The following is a 20,989-nucleotide window of genomic DNA, read 5'->3' as shown; positions in this document are numbered from 1 at the left end:
GGTAGACTAGTTTACAAATAATTGTTGCCTCTCCTTGGAGAAGGATTATATTTTCTCACCCCACTGACTTTAGGCTTAATTATGTAACGTGTTTTGGCCAGTAAAATGTGAGCATGTGCTTTAAAAGTCAGCACATGGTTTGTCATGTTTTCATTTTCCACCTGCCCGTGATCACAGAAGCGTATGTCTGGATAGAGCCCTTGTCAACCTGGGCCCCTTTGTTGCCCTACTATGAACATGCTAAATGAGAAAGAAATGAACTCTTTCTTAAGTTTGCTGAGAGTCTGGTTGTTAGGGCAGCACAGCCTAGCTTAATGGTTCTCAAAGTGGACCAACAGCATTAGTATCACCTGGAAACTTATTACAAGTTCAAAGTCTTGGACCCCACCACAAACTTACTAAATCAAACTTTGGGGACAGAGCTCATCAATCTGAATTTTAACAAGCTCTCCATGTAATTCTGGGGTATGTTAAAGTTTGAGAATGAATGGACAAGCCTAATTTGATATTGGCAGAGGCTCAGTTAGCAAACTAGCTTTCAAATTAGTATAAAATTATATCAGAATTTTGTTGTACTTAATATTTCTAATAAACTATTACCTAGGATTTCAAAATTTATGCATAGATATACTGAAATTTCATACTTCATCACATGCTTTTACAATTCAAGATAAGTCATCTTAGGCCAGTACCAGATATAACTTTGTTCTCTTACTAGCATCCTGGTAATTCTCAATTTAATACTATAAAAAGGCATCAAGAGTCAAAGATTTTAGTTAATTCAACAAATTATTATATTCTTACTTTTCTGCCAGCTCTTCAATGAATACTGTTACTGAACTGTTTTCATTTCCAACTTCCTGAATATGAGCATTATAATATCTTCCACCTGATTCCAAGCGAACCTGAAAGAGGGGAAGAGACAGTAAGAACACATCTAGTCTTGAGTCTATCAGCAGATCTGGCTTTTGCTAAGCAAAAATACTTCTCCCCAAATGGAGTTCAGTATCTACTTATTAAAGCAGTTAACACTGCCAGTCCAGTTCAATGGAGGCAGCAGAAGCTGAAAAAGCTTTACACTTTACATATAATCACAAGTTTGTAGTTAAAACCTAACATAAACAGTAATTAGTTTTGTTAATCACATATTAATGACTAAAACCACAATCTCAGAAAAACAAATTACTGATTCTTTAAAGAAGAAACTAACCTGACATTTGTCTCCCAAATAGTACTGTCTCCCAGCATACTCCATATAATCAGATTTTTGAAGTTCTATTAAAAGAAAATGAAGATTCAAGCTCAACTGAACTGGTTCCTTTCCTGTTTTACAACAGTTCATTTTCTAATTTGTTTTTACCACAGTGTTTTTGACAATGCTACCTACCCCTATAATCTAAAATCTGTAGGGAAAATGTCCTGAAGCAGGGTTCCCCAACCTCCGGGATCTAACGCCTGATGATCTGAGGTGGAGCTGATGTAATAATAAAAATAAAGTGCACAATACATGTAATGTGCTTGAACCATCCCAAAACTATTCCCCTCCTAGTCCATGGAAAAATTGTCTTCCACGAAATCAGTCCCTAGTGACAAAAAGGTTGGGGACCACTGTCCTGAAAGGTCTTACCATCACTCTTAACAGGTTATTACTATGGTCGATTTAAGGAGATTTGCCAGAATAGTTCCGTGCTATAAGACACAAATAAGTGGAAACTTGGAGGTTGTAATCTTAGATTTAGTCATATACCAATAAGGTTCAATTTGAAAGTAACACTTCAATTTTTTAAAAAATTTAAAAAAAACACTATGCAGCTTCTTCAAGGCAACACAGTTTTCCCTTGAACAATATGGGTTTGAACTGCAGGGATCCACTCATATATGGATTTTTTTCAATAGTACTACAAGTACCGAGGTTGGTTGAATCTGAGGATGTGGAACTGTGGATACAGAGGAATTGGGAATACTGAGAGCAGACTACAAATTATATCTGGATTTTCAACCACTTGGAGGATCAGTTGTTCAAGGGTCAACTGTATTTTTAGCAATGTATTGTGTTCTACAAGGTATTAACCTCATTCTAGATTATTAACTATACCTAGGTTCACTCCAAGGTCCAAGGAGTTGAATACGAAACATTAAAGGCTACACTGATGGCAGAACTTTAAGACCTAATTTGATCAACTTAGTTATAAGGACACAGAAACAATTACCTATTTCAAGGGTTGGCAAATTTTCTCTGTAAAGAGCCAGATAATAAATATTTTAAAGAATGTACGCCATACAGACTCTGTCGCAACTATTTAAATCTGTCATAAAACCTTACGGTCACTGAAAATTGAATATAATTTTCATGTATCACAACATATTGTTCTTTTAATTTTTCCTTGCCACTTAAAAATAGAAAACCATTCTTAGTTCATGGACCATACAAAAACAGGTGGCAGATTGGATTTGACTCACATGTGGCAGTTTGCTAACACTTGACCTATTCATCTATCTTAACACATTAAACTTAAGTGGAACTTATTTCCACTTACAATTCTGGTACTCTTAAAGTTATCTAAAGACAGAGTCTTTGCAAAGTTGAAGTCCCTGATGAACATCAGATTCTAAAAGATCCCTTACCAATTCTATAACTATTTGCTTCCTCTTTTGGACTTAAATTATGTATTGAGTAGGCTAAAAAGTACCATATAAACATGTAAAAGTGTTTTTCATAACCATGGTTTGAAAACATCTCTTATTTAAAAAGAATTTGCAAAATTGTCCTAGATCTGTCAGGATTCAAAAATATCCTGTTATTTCATTACCTTTTCTGCTGTCCAACCAAACATCAAATTCTACATTACGATAGATTTCTGGATCCAGGGCTTTGAGCACCTTATAGGGGAAGAGCATCTTTGATGTATTTTCTGGAGACTAAAACAAAAATAATCATGCTACAACTCACCATCCTTAAGTCTTCCTTCTATGAAGAAGGAAGAAATAAGGTTCTTTTAAAACTATGTACATATAGGCCTTTCCTTAAAAGAAATAAAAAACACAATAAGTTTTACTGTGTATTTTAAAAATCAGGAGTCTAAATAAGTAATATGCATAAATCTAAAAGGTTATAGATGGCAGAAGGGGAATATTTCCTAAAGCATCCAGTAACTCAGGACATATATAAACCAATGCAACACAGACCAGAATTAAAGATTCAGTCAGGGCTATTCAACAAGTCTCATCTTGATACACACACAGAGGTGCAAGTGTTTCTGTACCCTAAAGTCACCTGGACAAATCTGAAAACTTTACTTCATTTTGATCAAAATCTATTACAATTTCCAAAGAATTAGCTTTTTCTTCTGCTTTCCTAGAATTTCATGGTATTCCATACTGTTTCCAAATTACCAGCACTTAAGGGCATACACAAAGATTGTTCTAGTAATATTTGCCCTATTTAGCTAGTCTCAAACTGAAGGTCTGCTTGATTTTAGACCTGTACAGACAGTAAAATTCCTCTTGCTTCTCCAACTAGGAATACTGCCTATTTTCTTTGAGTAAAACAGGAATAAACATTATTCTCTTTAATGACAAAAAGAAACCTTAGCAACAGAAGATTGACTGCAAACTAAATATCCACTAGGTTTCTAATATCACTTTAACTTGAAAACAGCAGCTTCTGAAATTTCTGAAGTGTTCAGAGTAAGCTTTGGAAAAAAATTACAATTTCACAAGAATAAAAATTCAGAGAACATTAAGCACACATTTTACATTTTCAGATCAAGATTTCCACAAAGGAAAACATCAGCTCCTCCCCCACCCTATATAACTAAAATGGACCATTTGACCTTTACTAGTTTAACTTATAATATTGCAAGCCAAGATTATGAAAATTCTTTGCCCTAGAAGATCTCAAACCTTTGTTTCTTCTGTTCCTTGATTGTACCCCTCTGGTATATTTTCAACATTGCAGCAGGCACCCCACTCTTCAGTCCTAATTGAAAAGATTTAGAACAAAGAGCTTTATATAAATGCAGTAGCTAAGAAGTCTTAAGTCTAATGACTATACCACCACCTAGTGGTAAAGTAGTTCAGTTCTAAAAATGAGGCAAATATTTCTTTCTTCCAAATATTTCATACCAACATCTCAATATTATGCTTCTTTTTCTTAAAGTACGTGCTACATACACCTCCTGTATTTCACCCCTCCTGTGGGGACAAAATCTTAAGATGGTCCCGATGGTCCCCACCTCCTGGTACTGACATGCTTGTATGATTCCCCTCTAGGTCTGCATCTAACCAATAGACAGGATGTATATCATTATATACATGATGTAGAGTATTCTTGCCTTGAGAACCCCATGAACAGTATGAAAAGGTAAAAAGATAGGACACTGAAAGATGAACTCCCCAGGTTGGTAGGTGCCCAATATGCTCCTGGAGATGAGCGGAGAAATAACTGCAGAAAGAATGAAGAGACAGAGCCAAAGCAAAAACACCACCCAGTTGTGGATGTGACTGGTGATGGAAGTAAAGTCCGATGCTGTAAAGAGCCATATTGCGTAGGAACCTGGAATGTTAGGTCCATGAATCAAGGCAAATTGGAAGTGGTCAAACAGGAGATGGCAAGAGTGAACGTCGACATTTTAGGAATTAGCGAACTAAAATGGACTGGAATGGGTGAATTTAACTCAGATGACCATTATATCCACTGCTGTAAGCAAGAATCCCTTAGAAGAAATGGAGTAGACATCATAGTCAACAAAAGAGTCCAAAATACAGTACTTGGATGCAATCTCAAAACAACAGAATGATCTCTGTTCATTTAAAAGGCAAACCATTCAGTATCACAGTAATCCAAGTCTATGCCCCAACCAGTAACACTGAAGAAGCTGAATGGTTCTATAAAGACATACAAGACCTTCTAGAACTAACACCCAAGAAAGATGTCCTTTTCATTACAGGGGACTGGAATGCAAAAGTAGGAAGTCAAGAAACACCTGGAGTAACAGGCAAATTTGGCCTTGGAGTACAGAATGAAGCAGGGCAAAGGCTAATCGAGTTCTGCCAAGAGAATGCACTGGTCATAGCAAACACCCTCTTCCAACAACACAAGAGAAGACTCTACACATGGACATCACCAAATAGTCAACACCAAAATCAGATTGATTATATTCTTTGCAGCCAAAGATGGAGAAGCTCTATATGGTCAGCAAAAACGAGACCAGGAGCAGACTGTGGCTCAGATCATGAACTCCTTATTGCCAAATTCAGACTTTATATTGAAGAAAGTAGGGAAAACCACTAGACCACTCAGGTATGACCTAAATCAAATCACTTACGATTACACAGTGAAGTGAGAAATAGATTTAAGGGACTAGATCTGATAGACAGACTGCCTAATGAACTATGGACAGAGGTGTGTGACACTGTACAGGAGACAGGGATAAAGATCATCTCCAAGAAAAAGAAATGCAAAAAAAGCAAAATGCCTGTGTGAGGAGGCCTTACAAATAGCTGTGAAAAGAAGAGACGTGAAAAGCAAAGGAGAAAAGGAAAGATAAACCCATTTGAATGCAGAGTTCCAGAGAAGAGCAAGGAGAGATAGGAAAGCCTACCTCAGTGATCAGTGCAAAGAAAGAGAGGAAAACAACAGAATGGGGAAGACTAGAGATCTCTTCAAGAAAATTAGAGATACCAAGGGAACATTTCATGCAAAGATGGCCTGTCAATAAAGGACAGGAATGGTATGGACCTAACAGAAGAAGAAGATATTAAGTAAGAGGTGGCAAGAATACACAGAAGAACTGTACAAAAAAGATCTTCACAACCCAGATAATCACGATGGTGTGATCACTCACCTAGAGCCAGACATCCTGGAATGTGAAGTCAAGTAGGCCTTAGAAAGCAACACTACGAACAAAGCTAGTGGATGTGATGGAATTCCAGTTGAGCTATTTCAAATCCTGAAAGATGATGCTGTGCAAGTGTGGCACTCAATATGCCAGCAAATTTGGAAAACTCAGCTGAGGCCATAGGACGCAAAAAGGTCAGTTTTCATTCCAATCCCAAAGAAATGCAATGCCAAAAAATGTTCAAACTACCACACAATTGCATTCATCTCACACACTAGTAAAGTAATGCTCACAATTCTCCAAGCCAGGCTTCAACAATACATGAAACATGAACTTCCAGAGGTTCAACCTGAATTTAGAAAAGGCAGAGGAACCAGAGATCAAATTGCCAACATCTGCTGGATCATAGAAAAAGCAAGAGAATTCCAGGAAAACATCTATTTCTGCCTTATTGATTACGCCAAAGCCTTTGACTGGGTAGATCACAACAAACTAAGAGATGAGAATGCCAGACCACCTTACCTGCCTCCTGAGAAATCTGTATACAGGTCAGGAAGCAAGAGTTAGAACTGGACATGGAACAATAGACTGGTTCCAAATAGGAAAAGGAGTACATCAAGGCTGTATATTATCACCCTGCTTATTTAACTTATATTCACAGTACATCATGTGAAATGCTGGGCTAGATGAAGCACAAGCTGGAATCAAGATTGCGGGGAGAAATATCAATAACCTCAGATATGCAGATGACACCACCCTTATGGTAGAAAGTGAAGAAGAACTAAAGAGCCTCTTGATGAATGTGAAAGAGGAGAGTGAAAAAGCTGGCTTAAAATGCAACATTCAGAAAACTAAGATCATGGCATCTGGTCCCACCACTTTGTGGCAAATAGATGGGGAAACAATGGCTGACTATATTTTTGGGGGCTCCAAAATCACTGCAGATGGTGACTCAGCCATGAAATTAAAAGACACTTTACTCCTTGGAAGGAAAGTTATGACCAACCTAGACAGCATATTAAAAAGCAGAAACACTACTTTGCCAACAAAGGTCTGTCTAGTCAAAGCTATGGTTTTCAGTAGTCATGTATGTCTATGAGAGTTGGACTATAAAGAAAGCTGAGCACCGAAGAACTGATGCTTTTGAACTGTGGTGTTGGAGAAGACTTGAGAGCCCCTTGGACTGCAAGGAGATCCAACCAGTCCATCCTAAAGGAAATCAGTCCTGAATATTCATTGGAAGGACTGATGCTGAAGCTGAAACTCCAATACTTTGGCCACCTGATGTGAAGAGCTGACTCATTTGAAGACGCTGATGCTGGGAAAGGTTGAAGGCGGGAGGAGAAGGGGACAACAGAGGATGAGATGGTTGGATGGCATCACCAACTCCATAGACATGAGTTCAGGTAAATTCCGGGAGTTGGTGATGGACAGGGAGGCCTGGTGTGCTGCAGTCCATGGGGTTGCAAAGAGTTGAACACGATTGAGTGACTGAATTGAACTGAACTGATATCATTACACTACATAACAATGGAGTGCCTGTATTGCTGATCTCTCTCTCTTTTGCTGACTATAAGGAAACAGCCATGTTCACCAACCCCATGCAGCAAGGAGCTGAGGGTTCTCTCTGGCTGTCAACAAAAAGCTGAAGTTCTTAGTCCTAGAGCTGCATGGAATTGAATACTACCAAGAACCATCTGGATTTTTCCCCAGTCAAAGCTCCAGATGATAACTCAATCTTGATCAAAACCCTCATTACATTCTTGTGACATCCTAAGCAGAAGACCCAGCTAAGCTGTGCCCAGATTCCTAACCCACATAAACTATGAGATAAGAATGTTGTTTTAAGCTGCTAAGTTTGTGGAAATACTGTTATGTAGCAAAAAATAACTAATACATCTTGCCTTCCTACTACTTTAAGTTTCTGTAAGCCTCGGGTTTTTTAGTTGGAGGATAATTGCTTTACAATGTTGTGGTGGTCTCTGCCATACACCAATGTGCATCAGTCATAATTTTATCCCCTCCCTCTTGAACCTCCTTCCATCCCCCATTCCACCCCTCTAGGTCATCAAAAAGCACCAGGTTGGGCTCCCTGTGTTATGTAGCAGCTTCCCGCTAGTTACCTATTTTACGCATTGGTAGTGTATGTATGTCAATGCTACTTTCTCAATTTGTCTACCCTCTACTTCCCCTGCTGTGTCCACCAGTCTGTTCCCTAAGCCTTAAGTTCTTAGGATGAATAATCAGTGAAGCACGAAGCAACTTCTACCCTGATATAAATGGTTGCCACCCCCCACATCTGTAATACAATCATCTCTTGGTATCCATGGGAGACTGGGTCCAGGACCCCAGGCAGGTACCACATTCAAGATTCTCAAGTCCCTCATCGTCAGCTTTTATATCCACAGGCTCCACATCTGGATTAGGAGTGCTGACTGTAAGTTAGTTTGTTTAAAAAAACCTCCTTATCCAAAAAAAGAAAAAACCAAGCATTAAACATTCAAGAAATAGAACTGTAAGACAACAAAAAAGTTACATCTGACTAGCACCAAATCTATCTGAATTCTAGACAGAAGAATCAGGAAGAAATATAAGATGACAGCTACTTCATGATCTCAAAGGTTTTGACTAATAAATCCGTTCAACATAGCTGCTTCCTAAGAGGCCACACAATGTACACTTTTAGTGAGTTCCAAAGGCACACTTAAAAGCGCCTAAAACTTCCCTTTAGCCTGAGACATTCTTTTCTACTAGCTGGATGTATGTGTCAAGTAACCACTATGAACCTCAGTTACCATCTACAAATCAATGGTACTGATTTAGAACTAGCTGTCCCCCTGCTGCAAAGTGTGGTCATGGCCTACCTGTATAGAATATTTGGGTATACTTGCTTAAAAAGTAGATTCCTGGCCCTACTCTGACCTTCAATTTTAAAAGGAGGCCCCAAAATTGCCTTTCTAAACAACCACCCTAAGTAATTTGTATATAAGTTTGAGAATCATGGGATTAGACAGTTCTAAAGTTTCTTCTAGCAATTAAAAAACTGATTCTGGGGTCAGACTCGAGATGTGTCAGGAGGGGAAAATTCACCCCCCACCCCTCTTGACTTCTTCTGACTGGACTAATAATAAAATTGACACAAGACAGATTAACAGGAAAAAAGGAATAAAGAATGATTCTGACTTGTATCAAACACCCAAAGCCTGAGTGTTTCACAATGCAACATATCTTTTGGTAAAACGTCTCTTCTCCCATTAAAAAATGTATATCCCTGTACATAAAGAGCATACATATACACATACATGTGTGTGTACATGCAGTTGGCCCCTTCATTTCAGCAGGTTCCACATTCTCAAACAACTGCAGATGGAACTGGTTGAATCTGTGGATGCAGAGCCAATGGATATGGAGAGGGCCGACTGCACATACTAAGCCATTTTATATAAGGGGCTTGAGCATTGAGCGTTTTGGTGTTTGCAGGGGTCCTGGCACCAATCCTCTGCAAATGTTGAGAGATGACTGTATAGAAATAGTCTAAATCACAAACCTGCCAGGTCCCTTCCAATTTCAAATGATGCACAGAAACAAGATGATCCTATAGTTGACATCCCCTTTCCCTTTGTTACCTATCTTGAGTTGAATTCTTGTAGTCAATATGGGCATCCTCATTGCCAGTCACAGCATTGTTCCTATTCTTCTTGGAACCACTTCGAAACAACTCAACTGCAGTCTTCAACTCTTCTTCATCCACAACAAACACATCTTTATAGAGAATTTCATACAATACAGCTAAAGGGAAAAAAAATAATCAAGACTCCAGTTGTCAAAATAAGAGTTTTTCATAACAATGTGAAAATAGCTATAACCCAGTATACAAATTCAACTGGCACCAACAAAGTTTTAAAAGAGCTATTTATGGTGGGCCCCCCAATTTGAATATTGGCAACAAACCATCTGTAAGCATACCCAAACATTTATAAAGCCTTCACATACCTTGACAAACAGCTGCACTTGACTGAAATTGCTTTGAGTACACTGAATCATAATGACCATTACTTGAATAGCAGAGTAGAATCTGAAAAAAAAAAACACACAGAACAAATAAAGTTAATGTTAGACATCTTACAACCCTGAAATATTTGAGGCTGCTAATCAGAAATCAAAAATTAAATGTATTTGCTTTTTAAAAAAGTGACTTTCAGATTCCACATGCGATATCATACAGTATTTGTCTTTCTCTGTTTGACTCACTTTACTTAGCATATATGTCAATTAAATCTCAACAGAGCTGGGAAAAAAGTGAGTTTTAAAATCTAAATACAGATAAATGAAAGCTGTATGCCATTAAAAGATTTTCTTGACAGTGACCTTTTTTTTTTACTTTTACTTTTTAATAAGTGAAAAGAATCTGCAAATATATATATATTATATATATATATATATACATGAATCACCTCACTGCACACCTGAAACTAGCACAATACAGTAAACCAACCATGTTCATAAAAAAAATATTTTCCAAAGTGGTTATGCAATTTATACTCATACTAGCAGTACACTAGAGAGTTTAAGTTACTCCAGATACTTGACACAATTTTCCATCCTTTTATTCTTTTTTTTTTAACTGTTTTGAAGTTGTTTTTGTAATTTTTTGTTCCTTTCTTCTGTTCTCTTCCCTTATGAGCCAATGACTTCCTCTAATCTTAACATTTGGATTCTTTTCTCTATTATATGAGTGTATCTATTATAGATTTCTGGTTTGCGGTTAGCACTAAATTTATATATGGCAATCTCTCTACATATGTGATAATTTTAAACTGCTGATCTCTTAATTCCAGATGCATCTTATCAACTGCATTTTTACCCTTCTTCCCTCACTACTGTTTTGACATCATATTTTACATCTATTTTGTGTATCCCTCAGCTGATTATGGATATAGATATTTTACTACTTTGTCTTTTAACCTTCTTACCATCCTTGTATGTAGTTGATTTCCAAAAAGATGTGGTTTATACACACACACACAACAGCACATTACTCAGACAAAAAAAAAGAATGAAATAATGCCATTTGCAGCAGCATGAATGGACCTAGAGATAATCATGCTAAGGGAGGTTAAGACAGTTACTTTTAAATGTCAAGATTAAAACCACTACTAAGGTAACACTCTGAGCCTCAATAACATTCCTGATAATATACCACCCAAGTCCTGATTTATAAATTTGCAAAAAATGGGAACTTTTACAAATTGAGTGAATATAACAGAAAGCCTAACAAACATAGCTTAACTTCTAAAAATGGAGAAAACAGGACAAATATACCAAAATCCCAAACTTAAGACTATGGGGGAGGAATTTCAATTTATTCAAAATGTTATTCACTGTATTGTATAGCAGTGTATCAATATACTATATAGGAGCACTACTACTCAAGCTTCTCTTAAATGCAAATACTGCTGGGGGTGGGTGAAACTTCGCAACATAAATTTTGTTGTGTTTTACTTTAGCTTGATATGCCCTCTCAGAACTTTGAAATGGATTATATTGATAGAGTTGTGATTTCAAAAAAAAAGACTAGGGAAGAATAATAGACCTGGGGTCAGAGAACTGGTTTATTGGGAGAAATTAGCCAGGGTAGAGTAGGAAAGTAGAAAAAAAGAGTGCTTAAAATAATTTTCTGCTAAGGAAACTTGGTGACATTATCCTCTTATAGATCACAGAGAATTCTCTGTTACCTCAGGTTGGTGGTGCCAGAGGTGGCTTCAAAATGAAATAGACTTGATTACTTGGGATTACATCCCTTACACAAGACAGAGGTTTTTAAACAAAAATTCAAAAAGGTCTTAGATTTATATAAACAGATTTCATCACATGGAGCCAGGGAACATTTTTACTGAGATATTTTGGTTAGTAAGCCTGACCTTTAAATTGTTTGAAAAAGTTAGAGATTGAAGGAATCAGCTAACAAATTAACTCTTGCTTCTATGCCTTTGCATATAGTGTTTCCTCTGAATAGACTACCCTTCATACTTGTTAGATTCATTTTTTGATACTCCACTTAAATATCACAACTACCATGAAACTTTATGTACTCCCTCAAGCACAGTGAAGGGCTTTTTCTTTTATGCCCCTTGCATATATTTCTATTATAAAATATATCACTGCACTATATCATTTACATGTCTGTCTTCATAAGAAAAGGGCAAGGATTCTGCTTTATTAATTTTGGTATCCCCAAAGCCCAGTCAATTGCCTGGTACACTATAGGGGCTTAATGTTTACTGAACAAATTGGCAGTACTACTGGTAAAATAGTATTTTAAATACTATTGATGAAAAAAAATGGGGAGTACTTGACTTTCCAGGTGGTGCTAGTGGTAAAGAATCTGCCTGCCAGTACAGGAGACACAAAAGACACAAGTTCGATCCCGGGTCAGGAAGATCCCCTGGAGAAGGAAATGGCAACCCACTCCAGTATTCTTGCCTAGAGAATCCCATGGACAGAGAAGCCTGGTGGGCTACATTCCATGGGGTCACAAAGAATTGGACACGACTGAAGCGACTTAGCACACATTGGTAAAATAATTAACATGCTCCACTTTATACTTATGATTGAAGTTATCTCTTGCATCCTATTCAGTCTTTTCTATTCTTAATGCCACTTGCCTAGTTCAGGTCTTCTATCTAGATTAATGTAACATTCTAACAGTTTTACCACTGTCTACTCTTTTCTTACTATCAAAATGCTGCCGGAATTTTGCTCTATGGTATGAAACAAGACAAAACTCAAGTACTGTGTAATCTGTATTCACTAATCAAATCATGTGGATAGAAGGGTGTTCTTCAAAACTCTTTGGAAGAAAAGCTGTATGCTGAAAAACAACTTGTTTACCTGCTGAGAGTTCTCAACCAACACAACAACCTCCTACTATTTTTCCAGGCACTTTACTAGACAGTGGTTTAGCACAATGTCCCTATACTTAAGAAACTTTCAGACTAATAAGAAAAACAGACATGAAAACATATATAAGGTGATAAACACTATAATTACTTGGGTGATGCCAGGGGAACAAAAAGGGAGGAAATAACTCCAGGGCAGTTGGTAAGGTTTCAAAGAAACTGACATTTGAGATACATAGGAAATCATGAAAGCTGGACACTCTGGCCTCATGATATACTAAGGCTGAAGGACAATGAAGCTGGAGAGAAGGTTTGGGACCCTAGCAAAAAGTGAAGAGGAACTAAAGAGCCTCTTGATGAAGGTGAAAGAGGAAAGTGAAAAAGCTGGCTTAAAACTCAACATTCAAAAAACTAATATCATGGCATCTGGTCCCATCACTTCATGGCAAATAGATGGGGAAACAGTGTAAACAGTGACAGACTTTTTTCTTGGGCTCCAAAAATCACTGAAGATGGTGATTGCAGCCATGAAATTAAAAGATGGAAGAAAAGCTATGACAAACCTAGGCAGCATATTAAAAAGCAGAGACATTACTTTACTGACAAATGTCCGTAGTCAAAACTATGGTTTTTCCAGTAGTCATGTATGGATGTGAGAGTTGGACCATAAAGAAAGCTGAACACCAAAGAATTGATGCTTTTGAACTGTGGTGTTGGGAGAAGACTCTCGACAGTCCCTTGGACTGCAAGGAGACCATACCAGTCAATCCTAAAGGAAATTAATCATGAATATTCAGTGGAGGGACTGATGCTAAAGCTAAAGCTCTAATATCTGATGAGAAGAGCTGACTCACTGGAAAAGATCCTGATGCTGGGAAAGATTGAAGGCAGGAGAAGGGGAAGACAGAGGAGGAGGCAGTTGGGATGGCATCACTGACTCAATGGATATGAGTTTGAGCAAGCTCCAGGAGATGGTGAAAGACAGGGAAGCCTGGCGTGCTGCAGTCCATGGGGTCGCAAAGAGTCTGACACAACTGAGCGACTGAACAACAAGGACACTGAAGGTCTTGCTTCAGAGTTTGATCCTATCTTCTAATCAGTGAAGAGTCAATTAGGGTTTTGGGTGGGTTTTTCCTACTACAGAGGAGTGACAGGATCAGGTTGTTCAGAAAGATAGCTAACAATACTAAGGCTAACTTGGGAGGAAACGGCTTGGTTATAAAAAAGCTTGGCTTTTAGACTGTGCTTATTTTTCATTAATTAGGTTAAAAAAGGATGATTTGTCGATGGCAAACTGGTAGTATCATTCAATTTTTTATTTTAGTAAACACTCACTTATCTTCTTACCTTGTCTTCATAGCCATTATCTGTGACATAAGTTGGAGGCTTGCCAGGATAGCGATAAAGAATGAAATCCCGACTACATGGGTAGAAAACAAAGATGGATGAGAAGAGACAATTTAGTATACACAAGAAATAGTTATAGGAACAAATAGTTGTGCTTTTAAACTGCCTACTTTGTTCATATAAAATAACTCAAATGTTTAAGAGGTTAAATTTTAATTCAGCAAAGCTAACTAACTGTCCCTGAAGTCCTATGCATTTTTAAAATGTATTTTAATTTGAGGAAAGGAGGAGTAAAGAAGATAAATTGCCCACTGTATGAATATCTGTAAGTTTTGGAGGCTCCCATTTATTTAAAGTGGGTGTTGGCAAATTTTTCTTGGTAAATGACCAAATAACAAACATATGGCTTTTGCAGGCTATATGATTTACTCAACATTGACTTCCTAGCCTAAAAGCAGCCATAGACAATGTATAAACAAATGTACATGATTATGTTCCAATAATGCTTTATTTATGGACACCGAAATTTGAATTTTATGTAATTTTCATATGCCATGAAATGTTATTCTTCTTTTGATTTTTTTAAACCATTTAAAAAATTTTAAAAAGCATTCTTAGCTAGAGCCATACAAAAACAAAAAGCAGGCCAATTTAAAAACTGGTCCCCTATTTAAAAGCATCATCTGATTAGCTACCTGCTTGAAACCTCTTCTGTATTACTTCTTGCTGGATTTAGTGAAGGATAAGCAGACTGCAAAACACTAACCTTGAACAAGTTCCCATACAAGAGAGTTCTGACTCTCTCAAGGTATGTTCCATCTCACATCCTAAGAATGAAGAAGTCATCCACAGATCCAACTCCTTAAATGAACAAGATTCCCTACAACCCACATTTTATAGCTATTTTCAAAAGCTTATGCTTTCAGAAATGCCACTTGCAGTTTTAAAGACCTAAACAGAACTTTCAAAGCAATAGAGCAGTGTCCTTCAAATTTTTACACCATTACTGCCTCTCTAAAGAACAAAGAAATACTTTTCTTAATTTCCCTATAAAAATTTAATACAACAAATATACTATATATCTAGTTTATATATATATATATCTACTCTAATCATATGTTTATGAACTGTGATCCTTTGAAGGATCATGCTGCTGCTGCTAAGTCACTTCAGTTGTGTCCAACTCTGTGCAACACCATAGACGGCAGCCCACGAGGCTCCGCCGTCCCTGGGATTCTCCAGGCAAGAACACTGGAGTGGGTTGCCATTTCTTTCTCTAATGCATGAAAGTGAAAAGTGAAAGTGAAGTTATAAACCAATTGATACGTAATTTTTTGTCCTCAGGAAACAATTTCTAACCTGTTGGAAGTGATATTGCCCCATAGAGCATGCATGCACAAGAGGCACAAAGTTAAATATACAAAAATTCTAGAGTATTCTGATTTTCTAAAGGAATAATACGGGCAATTCTTAGAATCCTTTATCATCCCATTCGAATGGACACAAATTATCTCATTGACTTTGCTTAAGACTGCTTCATTTTACGTATCAATATATCAAACCTCAAATATTCTCAATTATTGAGGGACTCAATTAGAAATCTTAACACACATACACACTCACTCTCTCAACAAACAGATTCAACTTACTTATAAATTAGAGAAAGAGCTCTTATTTCCAGCTGGCCAGCACTTTCCTAAATATAGAGTACATAAAGTTTTTAAAAACATTCTGTACCTAGAAGGTAGAAGTTTTTGCAAGTTCAACAATTTTTTTAGGCGCTTAACAGTTTTAGATGAAGACTTTGTACAACACACTATAACTTGCTTTGAGCTTGGGATACTGTGATAGTTACTTATTAACATAAATTTATTCTGAAAAAAATCGACTTAAAGATCTTAGTTTGCTATTAAATAAGGACAGTAATATGGGAGATTTAAAAGGCACAATAAAAACGCAATTAATGTAAGAATAGAAGCTAACAAGGTATTTGGTAAATGTGTTAAGTCTAGAACTATGCAATTTAATCACATAAAATTATTTTTAATTAAATGTTTATGAATCTTAGTCCCACATAAAAGAAAGATAACTACAAATCAGAGAAATTATTTAATAAAAACAATGACCTCCTAGTAACATTCATTACCACCCCCTCCCACATTAAAGTGAAAAGGTTTAGGTCAGTCCTGTGTCCGAGTAGTGTGTAATTTCGCTAGTCTATGGATGATAAAATTGTTAGCACACAATTTTCAATATTCAACACAAAACAACAGGTCAATCGCCAGCCTCTAAAGTTTTGCAAGAAGTATCTGACTCAACACAGCTGGCTACTTAAGAAAATAGATTGGGTCTAGTTCAAGTGACACAGCTGAATGATATTTAGGCTACTATTCCAAATACTCTGAAAAGATTAAACCCCCATATTTGATCTTACCTTGGGATCTCCCAACCGTTCCAGGTATTTCTCAAAAGATCCCTCCACATACTTCAAAAATAAAACAAACTTGACTTAACCAAATACATAGCATTACTGAAATCTGAGTATATTCTGCAATATAATCCTCCAGTGAGTTTTTGTTCAGCTGAACAATTATGATATTAAATGACTACTTTGCACAGCACCTCAAGAAGATTTGCACATACACAAAAGTTGAATGGAGAAAAGCTGGGACTATTATTAAAAGTATCTTAGAAAATGTCCTGGCTTATCCACATATCAGTGCATTTCATCAAATGGTATGCCTTTGAGTTTCTTTTGAAATGCCAACTTAAATAACAATTTGCATAAATCAAGGAAGCATAATAATTATAAGTATTTAAAATTTGACAGCAGACATTCATTTACAAACTTAAACTGAGGAACTTTAAAGGGAACTTCGTTAGTTTCAAAAAGAGCAAAAATGAACTTTTAGATGGAAATATTTTTATATCTTGACTGCAGTGGCAGCTGTATGACTGTATATTATTGCCAAAACTTAAAACACTAAAACATAAAAAGATGAATTTTATCAGATGTAAAATATACCTCAATAAAAATTAATCTCAGGGAATATAAGATAATATACATCTAGTTCCAATCATGTGTATCACTAGACTTAAAAAATCATTTCAATTTTTCTCAACCACCTTTTTAAAGTTTTGAGGTATAACTGACATAAAATAAACCATAGATATTTAAATGACACAATTAAGTTGACATACGTATGCACCCATGAAACCATCATGACAGTAGTGATAGTGAGTATGTCCATCATCCCCATAAGTTTCCTTGTGCACCTCTAACTTCACTGATCCCCAAGCAACCAACGATCGATCTGCTGTTTTTCTATAGACTGGTTTGTAGTTTGTATTTTCTAGAGTTTTATATAAAGGAAATCATACAGCATGTACTTTTTGGAAGGTCTGGCTGCTTTTGCTCTGCCTAATTAATCTGAGATTCATCCAAATGGTTTTAAAATTTTACCCACATCTTTGTTACTCAAAACGTGGTCCATGAACAACAGAAGCATCATTCAGGAATTTGTTAACTGCAGAAATCTTGGGCCCCAGGCCAGATTTACTGAATCAGAATTTGTTTTTTAACAAGATTCCCAGGTGATTGGTATGCACAAAAATACTTGAGATGCACTGCTTTACACCATGGTCTTGCATTTGAAGTAATTTCACAAATAACCCTTTCCCCAGGTGTGGTGAAGACTAATTAACTTCAAAGTAAAACGCTTCAAAATCAAGAAGGCTTCATATAGTTTTACAACTCACTGAAACCTATTGAGAAAATTAAGAGTAAACCTCGAACAGCAGGCAAATATCCATAGTATCATCAGGAGTACAAAGAGCACTGGAATGGCTAGGAGTGCATTAAAAAAAAAACCAACAACAAAAGTAACAGTCACAGGAAAAGGCACACTTCAAATCAGACCTTTATAAAACCTCATTTTGTTAACAAGACTTCAACTTATACTCCAACTTATACTTCAACATATACAAAGATGTGTTCTAGAAGTTGTTTTAAAGTCAATCAATTAGTGGAAGAGCTCCAATTACCTGTTTGTCACATGAAAAGACATGTTTAGGACTAATTTGTTTCCTTATAGATAAGTTTTACATGATTCATCAAGTTAACTGATGATCATCAAGCACAGAATTCAGAACAGAAAAGGTTCTCATTTGTACAAATTTTAAAATGCATGTTTAAAAATATTAACATAGCCAAACCTTTTGTGAACTATGATTACTTGTTTAAGAAAACTGTGATAATGGATAACATGGTCAAAATGTAACTGTTGGCGTATGAGGGGGATAAATGGTGGGAAGGATAAAGATTAGCTTTCATAATTTTTAGAGTACAAAACAATCTAGTTCTGGGAGGAGATCCAGAAGTATGCTACCCAGGGGAAAAGAAGCCAACTGAAAATTAAATATTTGCTACTGAGAAGAGACCGCAAGATACAATATTCATACATAGGTGCTCAAAATCCATTTCCTATCTGCTGAATATTCTACAAACAACTCTTCCTTGGTTATATATTCTACTTACAGATTCAAAAGTTTGTTGATTTTCTCTCATATATGAGACACAAGCCTTCCTGATTTCCAAGTGATGGACCTGGCTGCAAAACAACTAAAAAGAAGAGAAAGACCAGCTCACTGTCATCAGTCATTTGAAATAGAAGCTTCTAACTTAAGACTATGAACTAGACACTCAAGCCTCCCCCTCCATTCAGAACATATGTAGGAAATTCGGAAATTAAGTCCTGATCTTACTAAAATCTGTTTTTGTCATCTTTAGTGATACTGAGGAGGTATGATTCTGTCATGTTCCCCCCTTCTACTACTTATGGGCACCATCTATAAATTTTTCCTTAGGTATAAAATTTAGAGGAAGACAGGGTTGCTTACAAAGGAACAAAATACATTTCAAAGATTTTTTAACCCCATTATGTTATCTCTTACATTCCAAAGTGGCATTTAGAAAAGACAACAAAGGCACACACCAAGCTAGTAAGTACCAGAGAGAACGTAATGTTTTAAATACGAAAAAGAGAAGGGAATTTTGTTTTGGTGGGTTATAGTTCTTTCAGCTACAGTGCTGTGCCAAGTCTCAAACTCTGAAAACTTAGCATGGGAAAGGTGCATTTGTTTTCCTTTTACCTGTTCCGAAATAGCACGAAAGAGGCAAGAGGCATCCTTGGCAGTCAGCTTTCGAAACAGCCCTAAGCTGCCTAAATATTCATCCATTGATGCCTCATTCAGAGACTTCTGGCCGCAGTACTTTTTCCATCCTTTATGCATTGTGTACAGGGGATAGAGGTGGGCAGGGGGAGAGGGGAACACACGTGTGGCAAGAAGGAAAAAGCAGAGCGCAGGAAGGAATAGGTAGCAGTGACAAGGGCTTGCTTATCCAGGTATCCGGAAAGGCATGAGAAGGCAGTTGGAGTCAGCGCTGCAGAATCTTGGCACTTCTCACGAGCAGAAGCAAAGGGCTGGCTTGCCCAGGATAAGTCAGGACCCTGTGAAAAGAAGAGGAAGAGCCGATGCTCCTACAAACAAAGAACTTGATTTGAGAAGGAAACATGAGAGGGAGCAGGAACTTGCAGAGCTATCCAGTTGGGGAAGGGTGGGATTAACCCAACCAGCCAAAGGTTGAGAGAAATATGCACAAGCAGCTGAGCTTTCTGACCAAAAGGAACCTGAGTTTGCAGCTTAACTCAAGGCAACTGCTGCACGAGGTTGCAAAGGAACTGCAATAAGGCTCAGGTGTGTATGATGCAGCCCAGCCCACATGACACTGCTTTAAGACCTCTGCCAGAATTTTCAGTCTCTGCCCAAGTTCGCTGCTCCCTTCATAGTTTCATGGAGATAAGAGGGGAAAAAAAATCTGAACACAATTAACTAAGTAAGCTTTTTTACTACCTTAAAAAAACAAAGAAAATGGGGGTGGGGTGGGGGACTCCCTTAATCTAAAGTGGTAGAGGTCACAATTCAAGTAAACTGCCAAAGCAGTTATCTGGCTATTCCAGCTATGAGATTTAAATAATCTCATTTAATTCTCCTAGATAATAACCCTCTGCTAGGATCATAGAATGGGCTTCCCTGTTGGCTCAGCTGGTAAAGAATCTGCCTGCAATGCAGGAGACCTGGGTTCAATCCCTGGGTTGGGAAGATCCCCTGGAAAAGGGAAAGGCTACCCACTCCAGTATTCTGGCCTGGAGAATTCCATGGACTGTATAGTCCATGGAGTCGCAAAGAGTCAGACACGACCGAGTGACTGTCACTTTCAGGATGACAGAAATTAAACCCATTAGTTATACTAGGAAACATTGACACGTTCTTGACTAATGTCTCCAAACTATCATATAACATTAACAGAGAAATTGCAAAAAAGGGCGTTTCTCTGAAAATGCAAACAATTAAAATGTAAAATTTAGTGTAATGAAAAATATCTTACCCACAAACTTTCTAATGGGCTACATTTAAAATTCTGTGGCACAGCACTAGAGGCGTGATTCAATGTTTAGGGCACTTTTCTGGAAAGACTGCTCTGAATTCTGAGAAAACCAAAGTAAATATGACCGTTCTCTGTAAGTCTCAAAAACAACTGGTCACTCGCATTACCTGATTCCACTGTCAAGTATTAATTAAATGCCAAAATCCAATTTCGTCCTTACTTTTTCTAAGTGTTTTTAAAAAATAAATAGATCTAAAGCTGGTTTTGGAGAAGCTGTAAAATTAAGCTGCTTTCAAAATTGTTTTTCTGTTATCTGTGGCTCCAGTAGTAATGACCACTGCCCCCTATAGGAAAAGCATCAGTAATCAATTTTACAGTTTAGGAGTGAAATAAAAGCATGGTAGAAAAAATAAAACCTTTACCTTCTTTAACATGCCAATTTGAAATTACCTTGA

At 37.1% G+C, this 20,989-nt stretch overlaps 1 protein-coding gene across 1 annotated transcript in view; it reads right to left on the bottom strand.

Annotated features, from left to right (window-relative positions):
* The window catches only part of ALG13 (ALG13 UDP-N-acetylglucosaminyltransferase subunit), a 73,042-nt gene that overhangs the window by 32,774 nt on the left and 19,279 nt on the right, over window positions 1-20,989 (bottom strand). The window contains 14 exon segments of the mRNA XM_043457796.1: window positions 805-905; window positions 1,211-1,275; window positions 2,811-2,919; window positions 3,904-3,979; window positions 9,467-9,629; window positions 9,834-9,915; window positions 14,087-14,159; window positions 15,736-15,782; window positions 16,521-16,571; window positions 18,624-18,707; window positions 19,238-19,385; window positions 19,387-19,457; window positions 19,459-19,568; window positions 19,571-19,596. Of these exon segments, the coding sequence (XP_043313731.1) occupies window positions 805-905; window positions 1,211-1,275; window positions 2,811-2,919; window positions 3,904-3,979; window positions 9,467-9,629; window positions 9,834-9,915; window positions 14,087-14,159; window positions 15,736-15,782; window positions 16,521-16,571; window positions 18,624-18,707; window positions 19,238-19,385; window positions 19,387-19,457; window positions 19,459-19,568; window positions 19,571-19,596 (1,206 nt within the window).

Source organism: Cervus canadensis, chromosome X (genome assembly GCF_019320065.1).
Source record: "Cervus canadensis isolate Bull #8, Minnesota chromosome X, ASM1932006v1, whole genome shotgun sequence".
NCBI lineage: Eukaryota > Metazoa > Chordata > Mammalia > Artiodactyla > Cervidae > Cervus > Cervus canadensis.
This window is presented reverse-complemented; position numbering and strand designations above follow the sequence as displayed.